This window comes from Centropristis striata, chromosome 20, assembly GCF_030273125.1.
Source record: "Centropristis striata isolate RG_2023a ecotype Rhode Island chromosome 20, C.striata_1.0, whole genome shotgun sequence".
NCBI classification, from domain to species: Eukaryota; Metazoa; Chordata; class Actinopteri; order Perciformes; family Serranidae; genus Centropristis; species Centropristis striata.
Genome location: NC_081536.1, coordinates 33,586,769 through 33,602,533, shown reverse-complemented (window position 1 = coordinate 33,602,533; position 15,765 = coordinate 33,586,769). Strand labels below are relative to the sequence as shown.

The window sequence follows — 15,765 nt, the reverse complement described above, 5'->3', positions numbered from 1 at the left end:
ATAGAAATGTAATAAAATGGGAAAGTAAATAAGCAAAAAGGTGAATAAATCAATACAAATTAAAAAAATACATCATTTTGTCACATTTTATCAAATTTATGAATGCCTCAATTCATTTCTAAGTTTTTTTTAGAGATAAGGCAATATGTCAATGGAAATAAATTGGAAAATAAAACTTTAATCGATGAAGTAAATACAAAGAAAATGTGATAAAAATTAAGAAAAAAACAAAAAAGGGAAATAAATAACTATGAGGATAAAGAGAACGCTAAATAAATATAGAATAACATAGAAAATATTGTTTTTTGTCACATTTATTCAAATTTAATAATTTATTTTTTTATATTTTTGTACATTTATTGAGTCGCTGCGTCGCTCGGAGAGAAACAGGTTTTTATATTAAACAGTGTGAACGATTCTCCAGATCGTCCTCCTACTGACGAGCCTTTACACTCTGTCAGCTCAGTGTGTGTGAGTGTGTGTGTGTGTGTGTGTGTGTGTGTGAGTGTGTGCGTGTGTGTGTGTGTGTGTGTGTGTGTGTGTCGTTTCGAGCAGGAATGTCGGCGAAAAGCCTAAAAACTAACAGTAGGAGTGAACAGACGTGTAGTAGATTCAGTTTATTTTATTTTGCTGCTGACGGCGTTTCTTCATCCATCTGTTTTCTTTCTCTCTCTCTTTCTCTTCCTCTCTCCTCTCTCTCTCTCTATCTATCTTTCTTTCTTTCTCTCTCTCTCTCTGTCCTCTCTCTCTTTATCTCTCTCTTTCTCCCTCTCTCTTTCTCCTTTCACTCTCTCTCTCTCTCTTTCTTTCTTTCTTTCTTTCCTTCTCTCTCTCTCTCTTTTTCTCTCTTCTTTTTCTCTTGTTCTCTCTCTCTTTCTCCTTTATCCCTCTCTCTCTCCCTCTCTCCGTCTCTCTCTCTTTCTTTCTTTCTTTCTTTCTCTTCTCTCTCTGTCTTGCTCTCTTTCTCCCTCCTTCCATCCATCTCTCTCTCTATCTCTCTCTCTCTCCCTCTTTCTCCTTTATCCCTCTCTCTGTCTCTCTGTCTCTCCCTCTCTTCTCTCTCTCTCTTTTTTCTTTCTCCTCCCTATCTCCTCCTCCCTCTCTTTACATCTCTCTCTCTCCTCCTCTCTCTCTCGATCTCCATCTCCCTATCTTTCCCTCTTTCCTCTCTCTCTCTTTTTTTCTCTCTCCTTCATCCCTCTCTCTCCCTCTCCTCTCTTTCCTCTCTCTGCTCTTTTTCTCTGTGTTCATTGTTTTAACTCCCTCTGTTCATTCAGTATACCTCTCTCTCTCTCTCTCTCTCTCTCTCTCTTTTTATGTAACAGGATTTTCAAACACACACACACACGCACACACACACACACACACACACACACACACACACACAGAGTCTGATAGTAGATTCTGGATTTACCTAACAATAAAACCTAATTTCTTTGTTCTCTCATGATGATGTCATCTCACATTTTGACTTTTTTTCCTCCGTTCTGCTTCATGAACTCAACATCTGTTAGTGAACCAACAGTCGGCTTCTGGTTTACATCTAAAACATACAAATCACATTTTAAATTACCGTCTTTCTCCTCAGCACGACCAACTTTATCTCTCTTTTGGTTCTCTGTGTGTTCGTCGTGTTTCACTGCAACATATTAAATCTCTATAAAAACAGTTTTCTCCACATATTCTCAGTATTGTCATGTTTCCAGCCTCTCCTGTCCTCTCCTCTCTGCTCTGTGTAAACAGCCTCTCCTGTCCTCTCCTCTCTGCTCTGTGTAAACAGCCTCTCCTGTCCTCTCCTCTCTGCTCTGTGTAAACAGCCTCTCCTGTCCTCTCCTCTCTGCTCTGTGTAAACAGCCTCTCCTGTCCTCTCCTCTCTGCTCTGTGTAAACAGCCTCTCCTGTCCTCTCCTCTCTGCTCTGTGTAAACAGCCTCTCCTGTCCTCTCCTCTCAGCTCTGTGTAAACAGCCTCTCCTGTCCTCTCCTCTCTGCTCTGTGTAAACAGCCTCTCCTGTCCTCTCCTCTCTGCTCTGTGTAAACAGCCTCTCCTTTAATGTTTTTAACAGGATCTGGTTTATTTTAAATAACACATGTAGAATAAAGAGATTCTGACACTAATATCAACATTTAACACAAGTAACAGCCACTTTTTATGACTGATGAGGCGTTCAAGGACCGTCGGAAAGTTAAAACTCTGACGATAACGTGTGTTTTCATTGTGTTTTCGGTGAACAGACTCTGGGTTTGACACCTTTAATCTTCTCGGGGTGACTCATCTGCCCTCACTGACTCTCCTCTTTTAATATTTCCTCATTTCATTAAACTCCAGAATCTCATTATTGTGTCGAGTCTCTGCTGGAGACAAAGATAAACAAGATCAACAAGATAAACAAGATAAACAAGATAAACAAATCAATAAGACAGAGAGGAAACATGTCGGCCGGCCTGATGCCATCACATCCTCCTCTCCTCCTTCCCTCCTTCCTTACTTCCTCCCCTCCCTCCTCTTCTCCTTCCTTTCCTCCTTCCCTCGTTCATTCACAGACTCACATCCTTCCTTCCCTCCCTCCTTTCCTTCCTTTTTCCCTCCTTCCCTCCTTCATCCTTCTGTCCCTCCTTCCTTCCTTCTTCCTTCATTCCTTCCTTCCTTCCTTCCTTCCTTCCTTCCTTCCCTCCTTCCCTCCCTCCTTCCTTCCTTCCTTCCTTCCTTCCTTCCTTCCTTCCCTCCCTCCTTCCCTCCTTCCCTCCCTCCTTCCTTCCTTCCTTCCTTCCTTCTTCCTTCATTCCTTCATTCCTTCATTCCTTCCTTCCTTCCCTCCCTCCCTCCCTCTCTTCTCCCTCCTTCCTTCCTTCCTCCCTCTCTCATCCCACCTTCCTTCCTTCTCTCCCTCCTTCCCTCCTTCCTTCCTTCCTTCCTTCCTTCCTTCCTTCCTCCCTCTCTCCTCCCTCCTTACTTCCTTCTCTCCCTCCCTCCCCGCCTCCCTCCCTCCCTCCCTCCTTCCTTCCTTCTCTCCCTCCCTCCCTCCCTCCTTCCTTCCTTCCTTCCTTCCTCCCTCTCTCCTCCCTCCTTCCTTCCTTCCTTCCCTCCTTCCCTCTCTCCTCCCTCCCTCCCTCCCTCCCTCCCTCCTTCCCTCCTCCTTCCCTCCCTCTCTCCTCCCTCCCTCCTCCCTCCTTCCTTCCCTCCCTCCCTCCCTCTTCCCTCCCTCCCTCCCTCCTTCCTCCCTCCGTCAGGTTTCTCTCAGATCTTCTTCAGGTGTTTGATGTTTCCTCTGAGGACTCGTTCTCTGCGAGTCGACTCTGTTTTGGTGTTTGGAGAGAATCTATTTTTGCTCTGAGACTCGTGAAACGTTCACTGACACGCTGATAATAACGCAACAAACACACTTTGTTGAAAAGTGGCTTTATAAAGTGACTTAAAGGGAAATAAACTCTTAAAGAAAGAAACAAACTCTGGCAGGAAACAGATCTGTTGTTGTTGAGACTCACTTTAGATCCATTTTTAGATTTTCATCTCATAAATTCTATTTAGTCAGAAGAAAGTTTTGATGAAGCCAACTCTGTTTCCTTACAAATCACTTTGGGATTTTTTATTTGTGACTCAAACACAATCGTGTGTTTACATGCAACAGTTTTTAATTTTTTCGCAATTTAATAATAATTTCAAGAGGAGACAAGGATCTCCATATCGACGCATATACTTTCTCTAAAATGTCGCCAAAATTTCAGCATTTATCGAACACAGAAACCATAAAAACTGACATCTTCGCCAGAGTTTGAACTTTCCGACGGTCCTTGAACAGATCATCAGTAATGAAAGTTTATAAAAACTGACCAAAACTTGTGTTAAAATGTTGATATTTGTGTCAGAATCTCAGTTCAGAAGGTTAAAGTAATAAACTGAGCACCAATGATGATAATTTAATGATAAATAAAGCGGCGTTGTGTTTCAGGGCTTCGTGACGGGCGGGAAGGACGGCGTGGTGGAGCTGTGGGACGACATGTTCGACCGCTGTCTGAAGACGTACGCCATCAAGAGAGCAGCGCTGTCCCCGGGCTCCAAAGGTCACACACACACACACACACACACACACACACACCTACAGCACAACACACACACACACACACACACAGACAGACACACACACACACACACACACACACACACACACACACACAGCACAACACACTGATCACAAATATTACTTTATATTAGATAAAGTGTGATGAATCCACTCATCACTTCTGTTTCTGTTGTAGAGGAAAAGATGTTTTTCTGTCCAACGCTGCCACCAGGTGGCCACACACACACACACACACACACACACACACACACACACACACACACACACACACAACACCTGCAGCAAGACTAATACCTGTAACAACATCCTGTGTGTGTGTGTGTGTGTGTGTGTGTGTGTGTGTGTGTGCATGTTGTGTGTTTTGTGTGTTTTGTTTTGTGTGTGCATACTTGTGTGCATTTCTGTGTGTGCATGTTGTGTACATTGTGTGTGTGTGTTTGTGTGTGTGTGTCTGTGTATTTTTGTGTGCATGTTGCGCATACTTTGTGTGTGTGTGCATTGTGTGCATGTGTGTTTATGTATGTGTTGTGCATACTGATTTGTGATTGTGTGTTTCTGTGTGTGCATGTTGTGTATTTGGGTTGTGTGTGCGTGTGTATGTGCGTGTATGTGTGTGTGTTTTGTGCATACCTATGTGTGTACGTGTTTTGCATACTTGTGCATGCATTTGTGTCTGTCTGTCTGTGTGTGTGTGTGTGTGTGTGTGTGTGTGTGTGTTTTTCTGTGTGTGTGTGTGTGTGTGTGTGTGTGTGTCTGTGTCTGTGTGTGTCTGTGTGTGTGTGTGTGTGTGTGTGTGTGTGTGTGTGTGTGTGTGTCTGTCTGTGTGTGTGTGTGTGTGTGTGTGTCTGTGTGTGTGTGTGTGTTTCTCTGTGTCTGTGTGTGTGTGTGTGTGTGTGTGTGTGTGTGTGTAGGCCTGCTGCTGGAGGACAACCCGTCCATCAGAGCCATCACTCTGGGTCACGGTCACATCCTGGTAGGAACCAAGAACGGAGAAGTTCTGGAGATCGACAAGACCGGACCCATGACTCTGCTGGTGCAGGTGTGTGTGTGTGTGTGTGTGTGTGTGTTTGTGTGTGTGTGTGTGTGTGTGGACTCCAGGTATTTTTAAATGTCTGGTACCTGTTGCCATGGAGAGGAGAGCTGTCTGCTGTAGACACACACAGTCTGGATGAATGTGTGTGTGTGTGTGTGTGTGTGTGTGTGTGTGTGTGTGTGTGATGATTCCTGAGTGTTTTTCTAACGTTCTGGAGAATAAGATCTGATTTATTTATTATAAACACATAGAACTGGATGTTGAGTGTCCTCATGTTGTGTGTGTGTGTGTGTGTGTGTGTGTCCAGGGTCACATGGAGGGGGAGGTGTGGGGTCTGGCCCCCCACCCCCTCCTCCCGGTCTGCGCCACCGTCAGCGATGATAAAACTCTTCGTCTGTGGGAGACGTCGGCCAATCACCGCATGGTGGCGGTCCGCAAGCTGAAGAGAGGTGACGGGACCACCAACCACTTTATTACCTTTATTTAACCAGCCCGCCAGAAATAATACACAGTTTATCATAGGAAGAAACTGTAAAAACAGACATTATCGTCAGAGTTTCAACTTTCCAACGGTCCTTGAACCAAGGTTATAATAGTTTTGGATTTTTTATTAGTTTTAGTTTTAATTTCGTTGTGAATTTTTGTTTTCAAATTCAGTTAGTTTTAGTTAGTTTTTAGAGTGAGTTTTCTAGTTTTAGTTTCGTTTTTATTTCTTGAAAATGCTTAGTTTTAGTTTAGTTTTTATTAGTTTTAGTGTTAGTTTTAGTTTTTTTGTAATGGGCTATGTGTTGGTGCCAGATTCAAAGAGGTCATAATAAATGTTTCCTTTATTTCCTTTGGTTTATCATCTCAGCCCCAATAAGGTTATTAACTGTTTTGAATTTTGTTTCGAGTATAGACATCCCAGTCTCAGTAAACATATTCACCATGTGTTGCATGTTCAAATAGAAACACTGAATTATGAATGAAAAAAGTTGACAAAAACGAAAACTAAGGACATTTTCACTATAATTTTAGTTAGTTTTAGTTAGTTTTGTAACCACAAAATACAGTTTCAGTTAGTTATCGTTTTTTTAAAAACTCTAGTTTTTATTTTTATTTCAGTTAACGAAAATGTTTTTTCAATTCTTGTTTTCGTTATTTTGTTAGTTTTCGTTAACTATAATAACCTTGCCTTGAACGCATCATCAGTTATAAAAAGTGTCCGTTACTTGTGTTAAATGTTGATATTAGTGTCAGAATCTCTTTATTCTCCATGTGTCATTTAAAATAAACCAGATCCTGTTAAAAACATTAAATTCTCCTCAGAGACATTTAAGACATGATTGATTCTGATGAGACCAACGGTCATGTGATCAAAAAAAATCTGTGAAAATTGGACCAAAATTAAATGATCTTTAAAAAGCTTCTTGTTTATTGTGAATAATCAAATAATTTTGCAATATCAAACCTCTGAATCCCACAACCTGCCAGATAGTTAAAATTCAGATTTTCTTTTAAAAAAAATACCAAAATGTAGCATTCATCACAGCCAGAAACTGTAAAAACTGTCATTATTGTCAGATTTCCAACAGTCCTTGAAGTATCATGTGTGATTTATGCTTCAGGCATGAAAAGTTACCAAATTTAAGCTTAAAAATAACGTTTTGTTTAAGAATTTTGCCAAAATAAAGTGTTTGCACTAGTGTTCAAAACATTAAATTCTCGCTCCTGTCATGTCACAAATATTCACTGAAAATCTGTTTACACAGAGCAGAGAGGAGAGGACAGGAGAGGCTGTTTACACAGAGCAGAGGGGAGAGGACAGGAGAGGCTGGAAACATGACAATACTTCAATTTGTGGAGAAAACTGTTTATGGTCATTGTCTCTTTTAAACATTTTACTTTTTTTTGGTCATTTAATGTTTCTTTCAAGTCATTTTTTGTCTTTTTTTTAATTTCAGGCATTTTTTTTTCATTTTCCTTTTTTTGTTATTTTATGTTTTTTGGTCTTTTTAAGTTGCTTTCAAGTAATTTTACGTCTTTTTTTGTCATTTCATTTTTTCACATGACCCTTGTGGGAACTTGGAAAAGTGAATTTTAATTATTTTTCTGATTTCTCTCATTCTAACTGTGTTATTCTGCACAAAGACTGTTTGAGTTGTTCTGATTGTTCTGATTAGAGCTGCAGGACTTAGAGATTATAGAGATTTTATATGTTGTAGTGAAACACAAAGACACAGAGAGGAGGATGTAGAAAGAGAGACGTTTTAAGCTTCGTTGTGGTCACTTAACAGAAACATCCAGAACTGATGATGTGTTCAAGGTCCGTCAGAAAGTTGAAACTCTGACGATAATGTCTGTTTTTACAGTTAATTTTCACGCTGTATATTTCTATTGCTGACTGACAGTGTGTGTGTGTGTGTGTGTGTGTGTGTGTGTGTGTGTGTGTGTGTGTGTGTGTCCAGGCGGGCGCTGCTGTGCCTTCTCCCCTGATGGGAAGGCGTTGGCGGTCGGTCTGAGCGACGGCGGCGTGCTGGTGGTGAACGCCGACACGCTGGAGGATCTGCTGAGCTTCCACCATCGACGAGACGCCATCTCTGACGTCCGCTTCACCCCAGGTACACACACACACACACACACACACACACACACACACACACATTAAACACACACCTGTAACCTGACCTCTCCCCTCAGACTCAGGTAAATTCCTGGCGGTGGCGTCTCATGACAGCTTCGTGGACATCTACAACGTGCTGAGCAGTAAGAGAGTCGGCATCTGTAAAGGAGCGTCCAGCTACATCACACACATCGACTGGGACGCCAAAGGTACCAAACACCTTCATTTATTATTATTTATTCATTAAATATGTTTCTCAGTCTAATGTTTTTAACAGGATCTGCTTTATTTTAAATGACACATGTAGAATAAAGAGATTCTGACACTAAAATCAACATTTAACACAAGTAACGGACACTTTTTATAATGGAAACTTTAGTACCTGACGATGCGTTCAAGGACCGTGGGAAAGTTCAAACTCTGACGATAATGTGTGTTTTTACAGTTTGGAGGCACACACACACAGACAGAGAGTGTTTTTTTTTTGTTTTTTTTTACATTTATTTTTATTGAGCGCTGATAGTTCAGGACATGTACAAAAATACAACATTCACCAAAGAAAACTTTGAACATTTTTAGTTTTTTGTATGAATTACCCAGCACTGGATCCCAAACAGAAAATAGTTTATCCCTAGATCCCCTGAGAGTGTATTTTATTTTCTCTAACTGTATGAACTGCATTAAGTCATTAAACCACAGAGACACACTAGGTGGATTATCAGATTTCCAGTGTAAGAAAATTATTCTGCGTGCAAGCCGTGTTGTAAAAGCAGTGATGTTTTTATATCTTCTCCTTATTGTAGAATATCTTCTGCCTGTTGTTCCAAATATGGCCATTACTGCGTTGGGTTGTAGGTCAATATAGAGTGTTTGTTTTTATACGCCGGAGTCCTTTAAGACAGCTGTTCTCAACCTTGGGGTCGGGACCCCAATTGGGGTCGCGAGATGATTTCTGGGGGTCGCCAAATCATTTTGGAAGTCAGCTCTGTCTCCACTGTGTTAAAGTGTTCATGTGTTTTAGTCTTTTTGGTAACTTAATGTCTTTTTTTGGTCATTTTGTGTGTATTTTGGTCAATTTGTGTCTTTTTTGGTCCTTTTGTGTCTTTTTTGGATCATTTTGTGGTCAATTTGTGTCTTTTTTGGTAATTTTGTGTCTGTTTTTAGTCATTTTGTGTCGTTTTTTGGTGATTTTGTTTCTTTTTTGGGTAATGTTGTGTCTTTTAGGGTAATTTTGTGTCTTTTTGGTCATTTTGTTTCCTTTTTTTGGTCATTTTGCTTCTTTTTTGGGTGAGATTCTGTTCAGTGAGCGGGGGTCGCGGACAACATGCATGTTTAATTTGGGGTCGCGACTCAAAAAGGTTGAGAACTACTGCTTTAAGAGACACAAAATGTTTGTTATTTCTGGTCCTGACACCCGAAGCATCCAGACCCTCTGGAACAGATGAGACATTCAAGGGTCAGGGGGTTTTGGCAATTTTTTATAAAGAAAACATACTTTTCAGAGGTATTCGGAGGTTCATATGGAGACGCTGCTAAAATGACCACTTGTAAGACGAATGTTGTGTTATTTATGTGTTTGTGTGTGTGTGTGTGTGTGTGTGTGTGTGTGTGTGTGTGTGTGTGTGTGTGTTGCAGGTAAGCTGCTGCAGGTGAACACAGGAGCCAAAGAGCAGCTTTTCTTTGAAGCCCCAAGAGGACGAAGACAAACCATCAGAAACTCTGAGGTCAGTTTGTGTTTGATGTGTTTACATCAACAGTCTAACAGACTTCTGACCTCGTTCCACTTTACATGCTACTGAGAACATCTAATAACTGACAGGAACGTGTCCTCCTCCTCCTCACCACCGGGTGGAGAGATGCCTCGTTTCAGCAGGTTAATCGGCCCTTTCTCTTGACCTATTACCTCATAATAAACAAGTGGAGAAAGGCGGAAAATCTGCATTTCAGAACAACAAGAATAAGAATAAAAATGATAATCGTACGGCTCTGTTCATTTCCTGCGTAATGAACACGTTAGTCGTTGTGCAGAGAGGCAAATAAGGCTGTGGACCCTGGTGGTCTGGTGGTTTTGAGGGGCAGACAAGAAGGGAGGGCTACAACAGAAGAAGTCTTCCTCGTCACTACTGACGCAAACCTCTGGTTCTTGCTGGATGCTGGTTCAGGGATCAGACTGGTCTCAGAGGGTCGGCCTGGAGGAGTCACACACACAGAATGGAAACACAATCAGTCATTCTATAAACCGGTTTCTTGGATGTTGTGTTCGCGGGGGGGTGGACATGTGTTGTCTTGTCATACATGGCGGCAACAATCAAATTCCAATCATATTATCTGGGCGTCCTAATCAGAGTTGGAGAACTCCGACATCAGTCAGACTAACATGTTTACAAGCTCTTCAGTTGTCCAGTTATAGTCACATTAAGGCAATAATTTGTTTTTTTCAAGTGTCATGTAACGTAGTGAGTGTGTCTTAAAGATAGACTACTGAGAGAGAGTGTGTGTGTGTGTGTGTGTGTGTGTGTGTGTGTGTGTGTGTGTGTGTGTGTAGCTGGAGCGTGTGGACTGGGCCAGCTGGACCTGTGTTCTGGGTTCCAGCTGTGACGGGATCTGGCCGACTCACAGTGACATCACCGACATCAACGCGGCGTCTCTGACCAGAGACGGCTCGCTGCTCGCCACCGGAGACGACTTCGGCTTCCTCAAGCTGTTCGGATACCCCGTCAGGGTACACACACACACACACACACACACACTGATACCCCGTCAGGGTACACACACACACACACACACACACACACACACACACACACACACACACACACACACACACTGATACCCCGTCAGGGTACACACACACACACACACACACACACACACACACACACACACACACACACACACACACTGATACCCCGTCAGGGTACACACACACACACACACACACACACACACACACACACACACACACACACACTGATACCCCGTCAGGGTACACACACACACACACACACACACACACACACACAAACTGATACCCCGTCAGGGTACACACACACACACACACACACACACACACACACACTGATACCCCGTCAGGGTACACACACACACACACACACACACACACACACACACACACACACACACACACACACTGATACCCCGTCAGGGTACACACACACACACACACACACACACACACACACACACACACAAACTGATACCCCGTCAGGGTACACACACACACACACACACACACACACACACACTGATACCCCGTCAGGGTACACACACACACACACACTGGATCTGTCCTCTTTCTTTCCCTCCTGTTTATTGTCTTTTTTATTCTTCCTTCTTTCCTGTTTCTTTGAATCATTATTTCTCTCCTTGATTAAAATGTCTGTCCTTTTCTTTTTCTATATTTATTTCCTTATTTCTTACTTTTTTCTTTCTTTTTCTATATGTTCTTCCTTCTTTATTTATTTTTTTTCTATAATTTCATCTTTTTTGTTTCTTTTTCTATATTTTCTTCCTTCTCTATTTAGTTTTTCTTATTTTTTTCTATATTTTCTTTCTTTTTTCTATATTTCCTTCCTAATTTCTTTCACTCTTTTCTTTCTTTCTTGTGCCTTTTTTTCTTTCATTTTCCAACTTTTCCCTTCTCATTATTTCTTTTCCTTTCTATTTGTCATGTTTAGGTGTTTATTTGAATATTTATTTCTCTTCAATCTTCTTCATCATTTCTTTACTTGATTATTTCTTTCTTGCATCTTTTTTCTTTCCTATTCTTTTTCCCCCTCTTGTCTTACATTTCTGAGTCATTCTGTCTCTCCTTATTGATAAAAATTTCTTTTTCAGAGAAATGTTTCTTCCTGCTGTAACTGTCCCGTCTCGTCCTGCAGGGTCAGTACGCTCGCTTCAAGCGCTACGTGGGCCACAGCGCCCAGGTGACCAACGTGCGTTGGGCTCAGGACGACGCCACGCTGCTGACGGTGGGCGGAGCCGACACCGCCCTGATGATCTGGGCCAGGGAGAAAGGGGGCGGAGCCATCGGGGACCATGACAACAGAGACAACAGAGACAACAGGGCGCCGGTGGACAGCGAGGAGTCGGACGACGACATCGAGGAGGACGGAGGTGAGGCTGTTTACACAGAGCAGAGGGGAGAGGACAGGAGAGGCTGTTTACACAGAGCTGAGAGGAGAGGACAGGAGAGGCTGTTTACACAGAGCTGAGAGGAGAGGACAGGAGAGGCTGTTTACACAGAGCTGAGAGGAGAGGACAGGAGAGGCTGTTTACACAGAGCAGAGAGGAGAGGACAGGAGAGGCTGTTTACACAGAGCAGAGAGGAGAGGATAGGAGAGGCTGTTTACACAGAGCTGAGAGGAGAGGACAGGAGAGGCTGTTTACACAGAGCAGAGAGGAGAGGACAGGAGAGGCTGTTTACACAGAGCAGAGAGGAGAGGACAGGAGAGGCTGTTTACACAGAGCAGAGGGGAGAGGACAGGAGAGGCTGTTTACACAGAGCAGAGAGGAGAGGACAGGAGAGGCTGTTTACACAGAGCAGAGAGGAGAGGACAGGAGAGGCTGGAAACATGAGAATACTGAGAATATGTGGAGAAAATTGGTTTTTGCAACATTCAGGACACTTGTGGGCAATTAGAAAAGTTCTTATATTTTTTATTATACATTAAAAAATGTCTGTGTGTGTGTGTGTGTGTGTGTGTGTGTGTGTGTGTGTGTGTAGGCTACGACAGTGACGTTGCCCGGGAGAAGTCGGTGGATTACACCACTAAGATGTACGCCGTCAGCCTCCGAGAGATGAGAGGAACCAAACCTCAGCAGCAGCTGAAGGAGGTCTCTACTGAGGAGAGGTACACACACACACACACACACACACACACACACACACACACACACACACACACACTCACACACACACAGAAACAGATTGGTTGGCTCCAGAGTTTAGAGCTGCACCTGATAACCTGCGTGGTGGCGCCCCCCTGTGGCCGTGACGGTGAATGTTGAGTTCAATTAAACGACAAACTGAAATCAGGAAGGCTGGAATACTTTGTCTCTTCCTACATCCTCCTCTCTGTGTCTTTGTGCTTCACTGAAATATATTAAATCTCTATAATCTCTAAGTCCTGCAGCTCTAATCAGAACAAGTCAAACAGTCTTTGAGCAGAATAACAGTTAGAATGACAGAAACCAGGAAAAACTAGTTGAATTTATCTGATAATCTTTTTTTAAATTGGAATGATATTTAATTTGTTTATACTTTTTTCCCACACAAGAGTTACCATTATTGTAAAAAACAACAACAAAAACTATCAGAAACCAAATAAACTCCCAATAAACATTGTTTATATTTCTTTAATAACTCCATTATTAACCATTTCAATCAATATTTAGTGCCGTCGTGTTCTTTACCGCTCACAGATCAGCTTCAATGAGGAGAATTATTGATAATAAATGCACCTTAAAACTTTTTATGTACATTGGAAATACTTACATATAAAATGCAATGGTTTTACACGACATTGAGTTTTTGGAAATTTTATTTTTTCATTTTAATTTTATTTCATGGGGTGATGTTGATGAGTCAGCTCTTCTGTTCAGGGTCAGATTGACCATTGAACAGTATCTCTGTAATATAAACATGCAAATATGTGAAATGAACCATTTTCATTTTATATGTTGATTACACTTATTAAGCCAAGCAGGAGAAGTTTCATCCCAAGAACAAAATTTTTTAGATTTTTAAACTTTGAAAGGGGTCAATTTGACCTGCAGCAGCATAACAGGAGGGTCAAACACACCGGCAGGTTTTGGAGTTCAAATCAAATCAAAATGACTTTATTTATCCCTGATGAAGGATGAAAACGGTGACAGTAAAACTAATAGATCTTGGACTAGAAATGATTTTCTCTTGGTTGCTTGTTGCCTGGTGACAAACTGAAACTTTTAGTGGCAACTTGGTCCTTGGTGTGTGTGTGTCACAGTGGTCCCAGTGTGTGTGTGTGTGTGTGTGTGTGTGTGTGTCCTTCACCTTCTTGTATCTGTTTGTTTTTTTCATCTCCTGCCTGCAGCGTTTGCATGATCCATTAATATCTTTTGGCTCTTTATCAGCTCAGGTTTTTTTCTGTGTTTGCACGTTGCGTTGATGTTTTTATAATTTGAGGCCCCGTTCACACGAGGACGCTCGCGGGTAAAAACGACAAAATATTTTATGTGAAGTGCCTTTCGTTTAGACGGTGACGGCGTTTTTGGGGCTAAAAGACGCAAAAATCTGAAACCAGCCTCCAAAGTGTAAAAGTGTAATCCTCTCCTCCGTAGCGTGTCGTCTACACTGACAAGACACAAAACTCTGATCTGATCTGCTCACGTCACGTATGTGTTTACGTCACATACATGCTCCAGGACAGGAAATAAAGAAACGTGGGATTATTTCCATGGTGGGACCTTCAAGCTGCTCTGGCAGCTCTAATAAACTTACAGGAGTCTTTCCACCAAATGTCCAGGATATGTACAGATAGTATTAGTGAACAGAGAAGGATCTGGAATTACCTCCATCACATTCTGGATGCAGCGATTGGTGGGAGGAGCCAGACGGCTGTGAACGAGACCTGGGAGATCTAGTGATGGAGGAGAACTTTGTGGAAGGAGTAGTAATGGACAAAAAAAGGCACAAAATGACAAAAAAAAGACACAAATTGACCACAAATTGACCACAAAAAGACACAAATGGACAAAAAAGACACAAATGGACAAAAAAAAGATACAAAATAGCCAAAAAAAGACACAAAATGACAAAAAAAATACACAAAATGGCCAAAGACAAAAATTGACCACAAAAAGACGCAAAATAAGCAAAAAAAGAGACACAAAATGAGCAAAAAAGACACTAAATGACCGAAAAAGATGCAAAATAAACAAAGAAAGACACAAATTGACCACAAAAAGATGCAAAATGGCCAAAAACCAGCCAGACGGCTGTGAACGAGACCTGGGAGATCTAGTGATGGAGGAGAACTTTGTGGAAGGAGTAGCTGATGAAAATGTGTGGTGTGAAAACTTCTGCATGCCCAAAGATGCTCTTATGGCTTTAAGTGATGCCGCCTGGCTGCATACAATCACATTTTACACACTTTTGCGTCACCGTATGCAGCAGATTTCCTCCTGAAAACGCTCGTCTAAACGAGGAATAAAAAGTGAAGACGAGACGCCACTTTAGCGTCTTCTGTTCAGACCGTCCTCGTGTAAACGGAGCCTCAGTGTTTTAGTCTTTAAAACACTGAACAACGAAGGGAACCTCAGAGGGAAAACTCTGTCCTGCAGGGCAGTTTGTCTGTTTTATTGCTCTGCAGGTTTTTCAGCGATGTGAATCTGAATCATTGTGGTTTTTCTGCTGCAGCTTTGAGTTTGTCCCTCTGTGGCTGCCGTCCTTCTCTGCTCTTAATATCTGTGTTGTGTTTTACTTGCATTCCCCTGGAGGCAGGGCATCGTCAAGTAAGTATGAGCTCATACTGACTCTGGAGAGAACTTCATTTAATCTAATGTGTGCTGTCAAAACTCTGTCAACTCTGTTCAAATACTCCGTACAGTTTATCATTACTAAATGTTTTCATAAACTAGAATAACGGGAAATATTCTGCAGAAATTCAGTCAAATCTGCAGTTATTGCATTTTTTAAAAATGAATAGAAAATATTAGTTTGTAAAAAGAAAATAGATTAATAAATTGTCAAAAAAAAGAAATTAAAGAGGATTTTATTAAGAGCTTCTAAAAATGACAGAAAAATGAATTTCTGTTGCAACATTATTATTAAATAAATTATCAAATAATTTCCAAAATTAGTACAATTCATTCAAATCTGCAGTTATTGCAACAAGTTAAAAATATAAGTGATATAAAATATCAGTTTGTAAAAAGGAATTAGATTAATAAATTGTGAAAAAAATAAATTAAAGAGGATTTTATTAAGAGCTTCTAAAAATGACACAAAAACTAATTTCTTAGAATTAAATAATTTCCAAAATTATCAA

General features: G+C 41.4%; 1 protein-coding gene across 1 annotated transcript in view; it reads left to right on the top strand.

The window, feature by feature from the left end:
* Positions 1–15,765, top strand: part of LOC131993935 (echinoderm microtubule-associated protein-like 6) — an 87,790-nt gene that overhangs the window by 58,749 nt on the left and 13,276 nt on the right. Inside the window, exons 22-30 of the mRNA XM_059360014.1 lie at positions 3,948–4,059; positions 4,991–5,118; positions 5,420–5,561; positions 7,560–7,712; positions 7,792–7,923; positions 9,350–9,438; positions 10,260–10,436; positions 11,617–11,851; positions 12,462–12,588. Of these exons, the coding sequence (XP_059215997.1) occupies positions 3,948–4,059; positions 4,991–5,118; positions 5,420–5,561; positions 7,560–7,712; positions 7,792–7,923; positions 9,350–9,438; positions 10,260–10,436; positions 11,617–11,851; positions 12,462–12,588 (1,295 nt within the window). The remainder of the gene's footprint in view (positions 1–3,947; positions 4,060–4,990; positions 5,119–5,419; positions 5,562–7,559; positions 7,713–7,791; positions 7,924–9,349; positions 9,439–10,259; positions 10,437–11,616; positions 11,852–12,461; positions 12,589–15,765) is intronic.